The following is a 15799-nucleotide window of genomic DNA, read 5'->3' on the forward strand; positions in this document are numbered from 1 at the left end:
GGTCATTAAGTCATATCAATAAAATGATTTTTCTGGATCAATTTAGATGTTTATGTTTTTTCTTTAGTCTATGAAAGTACTGATTTCATTAACATTCTAGTGTTGAACCAAACTTGGATTCCTGTAGTAAGCCAAATTTGTGCATTATGTTACCTTCTTTATAATTGCCACATTTGTTTGCTAATATATTGTTTAGAATAGTTACATGTGTATTCATGGGCAAGATTGAACTATAATTTTTCCTTGCTTTAAATATTCCTATTTGGTTTTGGTATTGAGATTATATTAACCTCATAAATTAACTGGAAAATGTTCTCCCTTTTTATTTCTATTTTTTAATTTTCTGAAATAGTTTGTGGAAAATTAAGATATATGTTCCTTTGGCATTTGGTAGAGTTTGCAGATAAAAACATATGGCCCAGGGAAGATGTTTGATTACTGACCCGACTTCTATCATGATTATCAGACTCTTCAGGTTTTCTATTTAATTTTAATTAGGTTTATAATTTATATTTTTCCAGCTATTTGACCATTACACCTGTTTTCGAAAGTATTGACATAAAGTTGATTAAAATATTCTCTTACCTTTTAAACCTGTGTTACATGTGTCTGTATTCTTTTTTGTTCTTAACATTTTTAATGTACGATTTCTCTATATTTTTCTGGATCAAACTTGCCAAAGGTTTGCCAGTCTTGCTAATATTTTTAAGAAATCTGTTCTTGCTTTCTGATTCTTTCTCCTTTTATTTTATTTGATTTTGCCATCATCTTGTTTATTTCTCCTCTTTAGTTTCCTTGGAATATTCTGATGTTCTTTAACTTCTTAAATTAAAATCTTATCTTGTGATTTCGAGTGGTTTTTTTGTTAGTTTTGGTTGACTTTTTGCTTATTAGCATTTAAGGCAAAATCTCTCCCTAAATACCACCTTAGCAACATCTCAAAGTATCTGACAGTATTTTTATTATCTTTCATTTCTAATTTCCATTATCCTTGCTTACTTGACCCATTAATTACACAGAAATGTGAGTTTTCGTTTTAAGCACTTGGCTATGTGTTACATTTTTGTTAACAGTTTCTAGTTTTAAGATATAGTATTCAGGTAACATATTCTGTGGAATACTGAGTCTGTGAAATTTGTTGATACTTGCTCTGTAGTTTAATACGTAGTCAGTTTTTTAATGCTTAAAGTTTGTATGACAGGAAGGAATATTCTCTAATTTCTGACTGTAGGGATGTATTTTTTAAATCTTCCACAATCTTTTGGATTTTTGAGAACTTGGTCGAAAATTCCATTAATTAACCGGAAAAACCTTTTTTAAAAAACCACAATATTATGATGAATTTGTCAGTTTTTCGTTATAATTATATCAGTTTTTGGTTTCATGCATATTGAGGTTATATTATTAAACAAATACAGTATTAGAATTGTTATATCTTCCTGATGAACCTTTTATCCTTATGCAATGTTCCTCTTTATTTCTAGGACTACTATATGATTTCAGGTTTATTTTGTCTGATAACAATGCTGTTATGTTTGACATTAATATATCTGTATAGATTTTATCAGATATATTTTATCTGACATTGATAAGTTATACAAACCTTTTTCTTTAATATTATATCTAGTATATCCTTTCTGCCCATATGTAACTTGTGAAATATGTGTAGTTGGGATTTTTAAAAAAATTTAGTCTGACAATATTTGCCTCTTGGTTGGGAATTTAGTACATATTTTTAGATTGATTTCAATCACCTAATTTTGTCCTTTTGTGTTCTCTTTTTCAGTTTCTTTACTTTGAGTTCCATTTTGTTTATTTTCACTAGTGACAGTTACATGCTATGTTGTTTGATTCATTCTTTAGAAATTGTGATAAGTATTTTTTAGCTTTATTGAGGTATAATTGATATACATAAAATTGTACACATTTAATTTACACATCTTGAGAGGTTGAACATATGCATATACCCATGATACCATTACCACAACCAAGGTACTAAACATACCCATTATGTTAAAAAGCGTCCTCATGTTCATTTGTGTTGTTTTTTAAAAACATTGAACACATGATCCCTTCTTTTAACATATCTTCAAGTGCACAATACCATATTATTAATGACATTTGAAAAACAATTCCCCACACCCATACCAGCCACTGTAAACCACCATTCTATTCTCTGCTTCTATGAATTTGACTATTTTAGATAACCTGTATAAGTGGAATCAGCCGGTATTTGTCATTCAGTGACTGGCTTATTTAACTCAGCATAATATCCTCTAGGTTTATACATGTTACAAATGGCAGGATTTCCTTCTTTTTTAAGGCTGAATGCTATTCCATCATATATACCACATATTTAAATCCATCATCAGACACTTAGGTTGTTTTTTTATCTTGGCTACTCTGGAAAACATTGCAATGAAGATGGGAGTCCAGCTATTCTTCAAGATGCTGATTTCAATTTTTTGGTATACATACTCAAAAGAGGGATTGATGGATTATATGGTTGTTCTATTTTTACTTTTTGAGAAACCTCTATGCTATTTTCCATAGTGGCTGCACCTTTCTACATTCCCTCCAACCATATATAAGGGTTCCAGTTTCTCCACATCCTTTCCAATGCTTGATATCTTTTGTTTTATTTTGTTTTGTTTATAATAACCATCCCAGTATAAGTGAAATGATATCTAATTGTCATTTTGATCTGCATGTCCTTGATGATTAGTGTTGAACACCTTTTTATATACCGAATCTAGCCAGTAAAGACTGGAGGAAAGAACTGCTTCTTAAATTGCAAAGACAGCAGCAGAAAACTTCAAGGAACATGACAAATTCAGGAAATATAAATGTGACCAAAGGAATGCATTTATAACACAACTGAGAATATTGTACTCAGCAAATGTAGCCTTCAGAAATGAAGGAGAGATAGTCTTTCCCAAACAAAAGCTGAGGGAGTTCATCACCACCAGACCTGCCCTTCAATAAATACTCAAAGGGAGCTGTCAAGTTGAAATGAAAAACACTAAATAGCAATGTGAAAACTTATAAAAGCATAAAACTTACAGGTAAAGGTAAGTATATAGTCAAATTCAAGATACTTTAATATTGTAATGGTGGTTCATAAATCACATTTAACACTAACGTAAAAGTTAAAAGACAAATGTATTAAAATAACTAGTTGTGATGATTCATTAATGGATACACATTACAAAAATATGTAAATAGTGATGTCAATAACATAAAATGTTGGGAGGGGAGAGTCGCAGCTACATGGGAGTCTTAGGCTGGAGGATCATTTGAGCCTAGGAGTTGTATTCCAGCCTGGATAAGATATCAAGACCGCATCTCTAAAAAATGGAAAAAGAAAAAAAAACTTCTGCAAGTGTGTCTTTTTGTGTAAAATCGAAGTCAAGGTTTTATCAGCTTAAAATGAACTGTTATACATGTAAGGTATTTTATGTAACCACAAAGCAAAAATCTGTAATAAACACATGAAAGAGAAAGAGAAAGGAATGCAACAATTACACTGCAAAAAAATCAGCCAGTCAAAAAGGAAGACAGAAAAAGAGTAAGAAATAAACAAAAGAACTGTAAAACAAAATTGAAAATTATTCAACACAATCAAGTGGAATTTGTAACTGGAATGCAAGAAGGGTTCAATATATACAAATCAATAAATGTAATATACTATGTTACAGAATGAGAGTAAAAGAGGAAACAATGAACTAAATGGCAACAGTTTATTAATAATTACTTTAAATGGATTAAATTCCCCAGTTCAGAGTGGATGAATGGATAATAAAACAATATCCAACTATACTCTGCCTGCAAGAGACTCACTTTAGATTTAAGGGCATAAATAAGGTGAAAGTGAGGAGAGAGAAAAACATATTCCATGCAAATAATAACCAAAAGAGATCAAGGTTGTCTACACTTATATCATATGAAATAGGCTTTAAATCAAAAATTGCTACAAAAGATAAAGAAAGATTTATAATGACTACATCATTATATAATGACAAGGTCAGTTCTCCAAGCAGATAGACCAGTTGTAAATATGTATGTACACAGCATTGAACAGCAAAGTAACATAAAGCAAATATTAACAGAACTAAAGGAGAAGTAGACAGTAATACAATAGCACTAGGATTGGATTCCTAATTTTAAGTGTTCTTACCCCACAAAAAATAATAAGTATGCAAGATAGTATGTATGTTAATTAATTCAATTTAGCCACTCCACAGTATATATATTTCAAAACCACATGTTGTATGTTATAAATATTTACAATTTTTGTTTACTTAAAAGTAAATTAAAATTCAAAAAATGAATTACTATCTTAAAGTATACACAAAAATCAACTGAAAATTGCTTGAAGATTTAAATGTAATTCCTTCATATTACTTCACAGGGAAAATCATTTTGAGCTTATGGCTTCCTAGGGGCTAGATGACATGGCCCAAGGAGAGAAATGGTAATATGAAGAGATCAAGGATCAATTGTCTGTAACTTTTTCAATTCTTCTAAAACTAATCCTCTATTTAGATTTGCTAATTCTTCAATCAATTTGAGTAATTTCTATTTCTCTAGGGAATCATGCATGACATCTAGATTTTCCAGTCTATTGGCATAAAATTAAACAGAGCATTCTCATGATTAATGTCTGTTTATGAGAAGGATGTTTTCATATCTTTTCATGATTATGGATTTATCTACTCCCCTTTCTATTATTTTGACGTGTGTAACGTGTGTGCAAATTTATTTTTGAATCCTTCTTAATTGAGAACTTTTATCAGTCTGATAAAATGTCCCTCTGTGTTCCCTTTAATACTTTCTACCTTGTATTTAATAATGTTTGATATTAATATTTTTGGATAGTCTTTCTTTATATAAGAATTTGTTGGTATAACTTTCCCAGTCATTTTATACATCAGGTAGGTATTGTATTTCACTAGGTTAATGTAAAGTTGACTACTGGGGTTAAACTAAGAAGAGGATTACTTTTCTCCTGTAGCAAGAAATCTGGACTTGGGCACTGCCTCAGAGCTAGTACAACTGCTTGTAAAAGTCATCAAAGACCTAGGCTTCTGGCTTCTTAAGTCTGCCATCTGCCACACTTCTATCTTTCTGCATAATTTCGTTTGTATGTATATCTCTTTTAAATAGCACTTTGAGGCCAGCCCAGTGGCTCATGCCTGTATTCCCAGCATTTTGGAAAGCAAGGCAGGAAGCTCGCTTGAGGACAGGAGTTTGAAACCAGCCTGGGCAACATGGCAAAACCCGTCTCTACAAAAAAATACAAAAGTTAGCTGAGTCTGGTGGTGCACACCTGTGGTCCCAGCTACTTGGGAGTGTGAGCTGGGAGGATTTCTCAAGCCCGGAAGTTTGAGGCACCTGTGCACTCCAGTCTGGGTGGCAGAGCAAGACTTTGTCAAAAATAAATAAATAAATAGTAGCTTGCATTTTTTTTAGTTACTCTGATAGCTTATGTCTTTTAAAGGATTTTAATAATAATTAAAAATAAAGTTAAGTATTTTAAATGCTAAAGAATTTAGTCCATTCACTTTTACTTTTATTGGTAATGCATTTGGTTTTATTCTTACCATTTAATTTTATAAATAAATTTTTATGTAGCATTAGTCTATTTTCTTTTGTTAGACTATTCTAAGTGTATTCTGAGTATGAATTTTAAAAAGTTATACATTCTATTTATATTCTGCTAGAGGTTATACTTACCCTTTTAAATAACATTGATATATTTTTATCTCATATCTGGAGTTAATGAGTATTAATATTATTTTGCAAAAAAAATTTTTAATTTAACATAATTCCATTTACCCCCAACAAATCCCTACTTCTCATTTTGGAATTGTCTAGAACTATTGTTTCTCATTGTAAAGTAATAGTTTCTAATCACAAATTAATAGCATAGTTACATTTAATTGTAAATCGTACTGCTTTTTTTCTTGACCTTTTAACTTCTATCCAATGTTGTCTTATTTCTCTGATTTATTTTTTTAATGCAACTGGATTACGTTTGTGAGTAAATATTTCAGAAAGTACCTATGTGTGGTAAGCTTTCCGAATCATTGCATGCTTAATATTTATTTTGCTCTGTCATTTGAAAACTGCTTGAGCTGTATATATAAGTCTGTGTTTCCTTGGTGTAGGTTACTTGTAAGTATTCTGATTTTTATTTGACATGCAGACTCATTAAAAAGGTCTGAGCAGAGGAAAGACATGATCTGACTTAAGAGTTACAGGGATCATCCTAGTTGCTATGTTGAGAATATACTTTGGGGGTAGGAGCGGGGAAATCAGTTGGAGGCTATTGCAGAAATCCTAGCAAGAGATGGTAATGGCTTAGACCAGGGCAATAGCAGTAAAGGTGGTGAGAAGTCGGCAGATTTTGAATATATTATAAATACATTTTTTATTATTTTTAAATAATTTTACACAATAATTTAGATTTCCTGACAGATTGGAAGAATAGAAGAAAATAAGAAGCCGGGCATGGTGGCAGGCACCTGTAATCCCAGCTACTTGGGAAGCTGAAGCAGGAGAATTGCTTGAACTCAGGAGGCGGAGGTTGCAGTGAACTGAGTGGTTGCACCACTGTGCTCCGGCCTAGGCGACAGAGCAAGACTCAGTCTCAAAAAAAAAAAAAAAAAAAAAAAAAAATAGAAAATAGAAAATAAGAGTGATAAAGTAGAACATCAGGGTATTTGACCTGTTTAACTGGAAGTGTAGACTTGCCATCAACTAAAAATGCCAGAGAATTTGGATGCTGCAGGTTGGAGTAGATCCAGAGTTCATCTGGGGACATGTTGAGTTTGAGATATCCATTACCTTCTAAATGAAGATGTTGGGTACCCCCATAATTCATATTTTACATTTAAAGTTTATTTCTCCAAAAAAGATGAAGAACTAAAACTATTAAACAACCTGAGTATATAATCCATCTAGCTTTATTTTTTCAAAACTTTAAGCCTCACTTTCACATAATTTGACAATAACTAATTTTTATTGTCAAATCTAAATCTTACAACTAATGTCCTCAGAAACAACTCTCTTTGGACATTCATATAAGTATATATAACATCTAATTTAAATAATTACACTAGTCAGTATAAACGATGTGAATGAATTTGGGAACAAATATGACTGTTGGTAAGCAACAAATTGCCAATGAAAGCATAAACACACAAGCAGTTAGAGAATAGTATTTAAGATGTGCATATTCATAAGGTCAGTAAGCTTCATAGCAAAGCTATAGTGATTTAGTTAATCCAGTGAGTATTAACTGGTCATCAATTTTAAAAGTTCCTAATGTGCTATAAAATTACCTGAAAAAGAGATTGCATTATATTATTCTCCAACTAACAGTGGTGAAAGTGATCATCTCTTCAAACTGTCATTAACTCTTGGTATTATTAAATTTGTTAATCCTTCACTTCAGTGGAAAGATTTCATTTCTTTTTTTATTTCTTAAACCCAAAGCCTAGTGAGTCAGATGAAAGATCTCATTTTTAAATTTACATATCTTTAACTGTGGATGAAGGGCATTTTTCATATACTCACGGGATATTTGTATTTGACTATTTTGTGCAAAATACATCTAAGATATATTCAAACTCATTATATTTGCAACATGAGCACAAAGTTTATTTACACAGTCAATATATTTAGTATTTATTGACTTTCATAGTAAATTGACATCTGTTGTTTTGTTTAGGAATTATTTGGAACTTGTTGCAAAATCTATTCAAGATTGGATTACAAAAGAAGAAGCTATATATCAGGAATCTAAAATGAATGAGGAAATCATCAGGACCAGAGCTGAGCTGGAATTGAGATCTTCTGCTAATGCCAGACTTACTTCTGCTAGCAAAATCTTTTCCCTTAAAAAATCTAAAAGTAAGTAACCAGTTCAACTTACATGTAGAATAAAATTCAAGAACATTCTTCTATCTCTTAATTTAATCAAGACTGTGAATATTTCAGCATTAAAAAGAATTACTCAAAAAAGTTCCTGTGATTCTTCACTTTCTCTAGTAAATAGAGTAGCTGCATTCCAAATGTGGGATTGTACCTGAGTGCAATAATAGAATATTTGTTTATATTGACCCCACTTCTTGTCAAATCTGAAAGATTCCATCTGTTGTGCAGATCAAATGTTACATGTTAGAGAAATGCCAAATGCCTTTATTGGTAGGATTGGTAAATTAAGCTAAGATTTGTTGACAACATAAGAGGTAAATTCAGAGTTAATAGATATATATTTGAATAATTATAGAATCCAAAAGTGAGATTAAAACAAGATCTTTCTTAGAACAGGACACAGAAGGGTCCCAAGACTAACTGGGAGTAGAAATCTAAAGATAATGGGGAAAGAGATTTTTGGAGGCCTGTGGCTGATACTTGACAGGATATTGGATCAATATATACTTTTGTTGATGATGATGTTGTGGTGGTGGTTATGTTGTGTTATTGTGGCCTTGAGGCTGTGGGCAGAAGGGGAAGACAGTGATAGAGTAAAATAGACTTTTAGAAAGATACTTGATAAAGAAGTGAAACAATGAGATAATTCATCTAGAAAATAATCATATTTCATTGTTTGTTCAAAGAAAATGGACTCCTTGTTAATAATATTCATTTATTATAGCCAAAGTGAGAGGGATTTCTCATAAAGAAGCAATGCTACATAACTTCCAAAATTTTGGCAACCTCTATCAATTACCAAAGGAGTTTGTACCTGGCATGATTTTAAAGTAAACCATATAAAACCAAGTTAATGATGAACCGTTTACCATATTAACCAAAATGGTTGTATAATCTATCAGTTCTGGGTCCTAATGGGGACCCAGAAGAAGAGCATTAAGTACCTAAAAAAAAGAAAAAGAAAAAGAAATAGATAGGACTACTTTTTTTATAAAATTGGTAGGGCTGCCCTCTAATACTCACGTCTAGGGCCACACCTGCATATTAGTAAGAAAAAAATGTGAGTTTACTGCCTTTTCTTTATAATACTACTGAAAAGACCAAAAGCCTGTGAAAATCTAGATAATGGTTAATTTGGTATTGGATGTACCTGTTAGATATTGCATTCAATTTCAGGTCTCTCAAGTACAGAAAAATACAAGTCTTCAAAATAGAATGACTACAATAGCAAGAGAAGGGCTTCAATATGGATGGAAACATTAGATTTGTTCTGTGTAGTCTTAAAGTGGTAAACTAGGATTATTAGGTGAAAGCTTTAGAGAGAGAGAGACTGCAGTTCAATAAAAGCTGCAATGTATCAACACACTGAGAATGGAGTGAACTGTCTCCAGAAACTGAGCTCCCCATCACTGATGTGGCTCAGTCCCATTTCAGATGTTCATTCTAGAGATGGCAAGAGAAAAATCAGAGATAAATAAATGAGAAGTTGAACTTGAAAGCCTTTGAGATCTCATCTAACCCAGAGATTTGGTCCTTCTATGATATCTTATTTAAGAGTTACTAAGAAGTTTAATTTTGTCTGATTATAGGTAACAAAGGAATCAGCAAAACAGAGATATCAGATCAAGAAAAAGAAAAAGAGAAGGAAAAGATTCCTTTCATTTTAGAAGGCTCTCTCAAGGTAATCCAGCTTACATAAAGTTTAAAAACAGGCAAAACTGAACTAAAGTATTACAGAACAGGATAGTGGCTGCCTCTGGGGCAGTAGTGATTGGCAAGAAGCATGAGGATGGCTTCCTGGAAGCGGGAGACCATCTCTTTTTGACCTGCTGGTACTTACAGGAGTGTTTGATTTGTGCTATTTGTGAGTTTTTGTGTGTATGTTATAGCTTATTTTTAAACAGTTTTTTAAAAACTCTGTTATTTTTTTCCCATTATGGTTTCAGGGCTTTTATGTTATTGATTCTACTGGGTTGATTCCACTTTGAGATATACATATATATTTTTTTGCTTTCTCTTAGAATATTTTTATAGATTTTTTTATATTTAGATATCTATCTAAAATGTATTTTTATATAGTATAATGTAAAGGTCTTTCTTTTTCTTTGTCCAGATAGGCTATGTTACTATACTTTTTAATTAAATATAACATTAATTCTCCCCACTGAATTTGGGTGTCGATTAGATCGCATATTAGGCACGCATTTATTCTTTGAATTCAATTTTGAATGTTGTATTCTGTTTCAGTCACTTACTTCATTATTCCTATGCATGTACCATACTATTTTAATTATGATAGCTTTGTTGCAGGCTTTAATACTGGGTAAGCAAGAGCCAACTTCCCCACCCCTATGAGAATTCAATAAACATTTAAACAAAGTTGATTAATTTTGATGAGCCTCTGGTTTCTGGATATTAATAGCAAAGAAAATTACATGCCATACCATCAACTTTATTGTTAATTACTGCCAAATTTTATTAATTTTTAAACTCTCTGTTTTGAGACTAATATATGTTAGTTTTCCTCTTTTGTTGATATATTGAATTATAGAGATTGATTTAACAACACAAGTTGCATTTGCATTTCTATTAAAAAACTCATTCATGGTTTCCTTAAGTTTAGTTCTCATCCCACATAACTACATATATCATAATTGCCTAAGGGTGTCTGGTGGGAGGAGCGACTTAGTAAAATTCACATTCCTTTACTCCATCCTAACTGCATCTTTGAGAGTAGAACCTAGTAATTTTAATTTTAATAATCTCCTGGGAACGTCTTTATGTACATGATAGATAAAAATTACAGTACTATATGTTCATGGCATATTGTTATTTCCATAAAAAACTGGGTTTGATTTGATAGCATTTTATTTGGAATTTTTATATCCATGGTGAATGAAATTGGTCTATAGACTTTTGTGTTGTTATTAACAAGCATTGGTATTAAGGTTATGTTGGCTTTTAAAAACTTATTTTTGTTACTTATTTTTTAACTGAGAAAAAATGGTATATATTTCTGGTGTACAACATAATGTTTTGAATTACGTACATATTATATAATGGCTAAATCAAGCTAATTAACATATGCATTACCTCACATAGTTATTATTTTTATGTGGCAAGAATACTTAAAATCTAATTTCTTAGCAATTTTCAAGTATACATTTCATTGTTATTAACTATAGTCATCATGTTGTACAATAGATCTCTTGAATTTATTCCTTCTGTCTAATTGAAATTTCACAACCTTTGACCAACGTCTTTCCGATCCCCTTTCCTGCAGCCCCTGGTAACCACCATTCTACTCTCTGTTTCTGTGAGTTCAACTCTTTTAGAGTCCACATATAAGTGCGATCATGTGCTATTTGTGTTTCTGTCCCTGGCTTATTTCATTTAATGTAATGTCCCCCAGGCTTATCCATGTTGCCGCAAATAACAGAATTTTCTTCTTTCTAAAGGCTGAATAGTATTCCACTGTGTGTGTATGTGTGTGTGTCTGTATATATATACTATTATATATTATAATAGTTTATATATTATAATAGTATTATATATTATATGGTTTATATATTATAATAGTATTGTATTTACACTATATATTATAACACTATATTAATTACACTGTATATTATATATTATGTATTATGTATTTTGTGTATGTATACATACATAATACATAATGTAGTATGTACATAATGTAATATATGTATACATAGTATTATAGAATATATACATAAAATAGTACTCCATTGTGTGTGTGTATCTCACATTTTCTTTATTCATTTATTTGTTGATGGATGCTTAGGTTGATTCCATATCTAGGCTATTGTAAATAATGCTGCAATAAACATGAGTATGCAGATACCTTCTCAAGATATTGATTTCAAATCCTTTAGATATATATCCAGAAGTGGGATTGCTGGATTATATGGTAGTTCTAATTCTAATTTTTGAGGAGCCGCCATACTGCTTTCAATAGTGGCTGTAGTAATTTATATTCCCATCATCAGGGTACCATGGTTCTCTTTTCTCCACATCCTCCCCAACATTTATTATCTTGTCTTTTTTCTCATAGCCATTCTGTCAGGTGTGAGATGATATCACATCATGAGTTTAATTTGTTTAATTTGCATTTCCCTGCTGATTAGTTATGCTGGGCTTTTTTTTCCTGAACCTGTGGGACGTTTGTAAGCCTTCTTTTGAGAATGTCTGCTTGGGTCCTTTGCTCATTTTTTAATTGGGTTATTTGTTTTCTTGCTACTGAGTTGAGTACCTTAGGTATATTTTTAGATATTAACTTCTTATCGGTTGCAGGTTTTCAAACATTATGTCATATTCCATAGGTTGTTTCTTCACTTTGTTGATTGTTTCTTTGTTGTGCGAAGGTTTTAGTCTAATGTGATGCCATTTGTCTATTTTTGCTTTTGTTGCCTGTGCTTTTGAGGTCATATTCAAAACATCATGGCCCAGAACAATGTGATGGAGATTTCTCTGGTGTTTCCTTCTAGTAGTTTCATAATTTCAGGACATACATTTACGTCTTTAATCCATTTTGTGTTGTTTTTTGTGCATGTACATTAGATAAGAGTATAATTTCATTCTTTTGCATGTGGATATCTAGTTTTCCCAACACCATTTATTGAAAAACTTGGTCTTCCTCAATTTTGTGTTCTTGACATCTATGCTGAATATGAATTGACTGTACATGTGTGCATTTACTTATGGGCCCTCTATTGTATTCCATTGGTCTGTGTGTTTATGCCAGTACCATGATGTCTTGATTACCATAGCTTTATAGCTAGCCATTTTGAATTCAGGTAGTGTGATACTGTTACCAGTGGCGAATCCATATGGGTCTGCAGCAACCTCAATTCTTGTCTCCTCAGAAGAAAAAATTCAACTGAGGGGCATAAGGCAGAAGGAGAGTCTGAGGCAAGTTTTAGAGCAGAAGTGAAAGTTTATTAAAAAGCTTTAGAGCAGGAATGAAATGAAATAAAGTACACTTGGAAGAGGGCTGAGCAGGTGACTTGAGAGATCAAGTGCATAGTTTGACCTTTTGACTTGGTGTTTTAAAAGTTGGCATACTTCCAGGGTCTTGCATTACTTCTCCCATGATTCTTCCCTTGGGGTGGGCTGTCCACATGTGCAGTGGCCTGCTAGCATTTCGGAGGGGAGCAGACATAGTATGGTTTCTGGAGTTGTATGCATGCTCACTTGAGGCGTTCTTCCCTTACCAGTCTAGCATTCCTAGAAGAAGTTCATATACCAGTTAAACTCCACTATTTTGCCTCTTAATGAACATTTTTGAGCCCACTCACCCAACTCCTGAGGTCTCACTGGGAAGCTACTGATCACCAGTTTCAGGTGTTTTCCATCTACTGGGAGACGCCCCTTCCCTGGCACCAGCTGTGACCAATTATTATTTTAGAGAGACAGTTAACAACTGCCTGGCCATCACCTGATGGTCATCTGGCATTCCTGTGGTGTGTAATGGGCGGCAGCCCTCATCTGCCCTGCTCATGCCTGACTAGCTACCTACTATAACAATACCTCCAGCATTTTTATTTTTGCTCAAGATTGTGTTGGCAATTAGGAGTCTGTGGTAATTGCCTACAAGTTTTAGGATTTTTTTCTATTTATATGAAAAGATGACATTGGAATTTTGATAGGAATTGTATTGAATCTGTAGATCACTTTGGGTAGCATGGACATTTTTATTGTGTTGAGATACATTTCCTCTTTATCTACTTTGTTGAGAGTTTTTATTATGAAAGGATGTTTGAGTTTGTCATATGTTTTTTCCACATCTATTGTGATGACTATATGATTTTTATCCTTCATTCTGTAATATGGCGTGTCACATATATTGACTTGAATATGTTGAATCATCTTTGCCTCCCAGGAATAAATCACACTTAATCATGAGGAATGAGCCTTTCAAATGTGCTGTTGAATTCAGTTTACTAGAATTTTTTGGAGGATTTTTGCATCTAACATCGCCAGGGACAATGGCCTGTCATTTTATTTTCTAGCAATGTCCTTGTCTAGCTTTGGTATCAGGGTAATGTTGGCCTCATAAAATGAGTTTGGAAGTATTCTCTTCTCTTCAATTTTTTTCATAGGGTGAGAAGAATTTGTATTAGTTCTTTAAATGTTTGAGATAATTCATTAGTAAAGCCATCAGGTCCTGGGCTTTTCATGATGGGAGACATTTTATTATGGATTCAGTCTCTTCGTTGTTATTTGTCTGTTCAGTTTTATATTTCTTCATGACTCAATCTTGGTAAGTTGTATGCTTCTAGGAATTTATTCATTCCATCTAGGTTATCAATTTATTAGTATGTAACTATTCATAGTACTCTCTGTGATCCTGTTGTATTTTATTTTATTTATTTTTATTTTTATATATGTGTTTTTTTTGAGATGGAGTCTCGCTCTGTCGCCCAGGCTGGAGTGCAGTGGTGCGATCTCGGCTCACTGCAACCTCTGCCTCCCAGGTTTAAGCGATTCTTCTGCCTCAGCCTCCTGAGTAGCTGGGACTACAGGCATGTACCACCACGCCTGACTAATTTTTGTATTTTTAATAGAGAGGGGGTTTTACCATATTGGCTAGTTTGGTCTCGAACTCCTGACCTCGTGATCCACCCACTTCAGCCTCCCAAAGTGCTGGGATTATAGGCGTGAGCCACCGCGCCTGGCTGATCCTTTGTATTTCTGTGGTACCGTTTGTAATGTCTCCTCTTTTATTCCTAATTGTATTTATTTGAGTCCTCTCTCTTTTTTTTAGTTTAGCTAAAAGTTTATTCATGTTTATTTTTTTGAAAAACAAATTTAGTTTCATTAATTTTTTAACAGAAAGTTGAATTGTTTTATTTATCTTTTCTGGGTTTGAAGGCTTGAGCCTGAAGCCTGGGTCTGCTGAGGTGGGCCTGGAGCTTGGGTCTGTTCTGACAAGCCTGGATCCTGAATGCACAGCAGCCAGCCTGTCACCAGAGTCCACTGGGGTAAACCTGTTGACTGGGTTCAACCTCCAGGCTGAGGTGGGCCTGGAGCCTGGGTCCTTGAGTGCTGACCTGACACTGGAGCAGACCTTGAGCCTGAGTCTGCAGGAACTGGCCAGAGACTTGGATGGGCCTACAAATAGGTCCACAAGGATGGGCATGGAGCCTGACTCCATGGAGGCAAGCCTGGGTCCACTGGAGCCTAGGGCTTTGGGCACCAGCCTGGAGCATGGGGCCGACTTGGTGCTAAGCCATGAGGACAGGCCTGGGTCCTAGAACCATATGGCCAGCCTGCAACCTGACTCTGCGGGGGTGACCCTAGAACCGAGGTTCACAGGAACCAGCCCAGTGCTTGGGTCTATTGGGATGGACCTGGAACCTCAGTCTGCTAGAGTAGGCCTAGCAGGACCTCATGTCTGCTGGAACATGAGGCCTCAGGGGCTGGTCTGAAACCTGGTGCCACAGGGGATGACCTGGCACTAAGTACGTCTGGAGTCTGTGTTCACAGGGCCGGCCTGGAGGCTGAGTTTTTGGATACTAACAGGTGCCGGGGGTTCCTGGAGGATAGGTTTTGCACTCGCCAGTCTGGAGTCTGGGGCTGCAGAGTTTTGCCTGGTTTTAAGGCAGACTGGGTCCTGAGTCAGCAGTAGCCAGTCTGGAACTAGAGAGCATAGGTGCTGGCCTGGCAATGACGAGGGCCTGGAAGCTGGATCTGCATGAGCCAGCCTGAAGTCTGGGATCTGAGAACTGTCCTAGCATCAGGAAGGACCTAGAGGCTGAGTCTACCGGAGCAGGCCTGAAGCCTGGAGCCACGGGGAACCAGCTTGGTGCTAGAGGCAGCCTGGATTATGGGACCA

General features: G+C 34.2%; 1 protein-coding gene across 1 annotated transcript in view; it reads left to right on the forward strand.

Annotated features, from left to right (window-relative positions):
• SPAG17 (sperm associated antigen 17) overlaps nucleotides 1-15799 on the forward strand; it is a 235729-nt gene that overhangs the window by 121552 nt on the left and 98378 nt on the right. Inside the window, exons 19-20 of the mRNA XM_023222722.1 lie at nucleotides 7736-7917; nucleotides 9531-9622. Coding sequence (XP_023078490.1) covers nucleotides 7736-7917; nucleotides 9531-9622 — 274 coding nt within the window. The remainder of the gene's footprint in view (nucleotides 1-7735; nucleotides 7918-9530; nucleotides 9623-15799) is intronic.

Source organism: Piliocolobus tephrosceles, chromosome 1, assembly GCF_002776525.5.
Source record: "Piliocolobus tephrosceles isolate RC106 chromosome 1, ASM277652v3, whole genome shotgun sequence".
Classification (NCBI taxonomy): Eukaryota; Metazoa; Chordata; class Mammalia; order Primates; family Cercopithecidae; genus Piliocolobus; species Piliocolobus tephrosceles.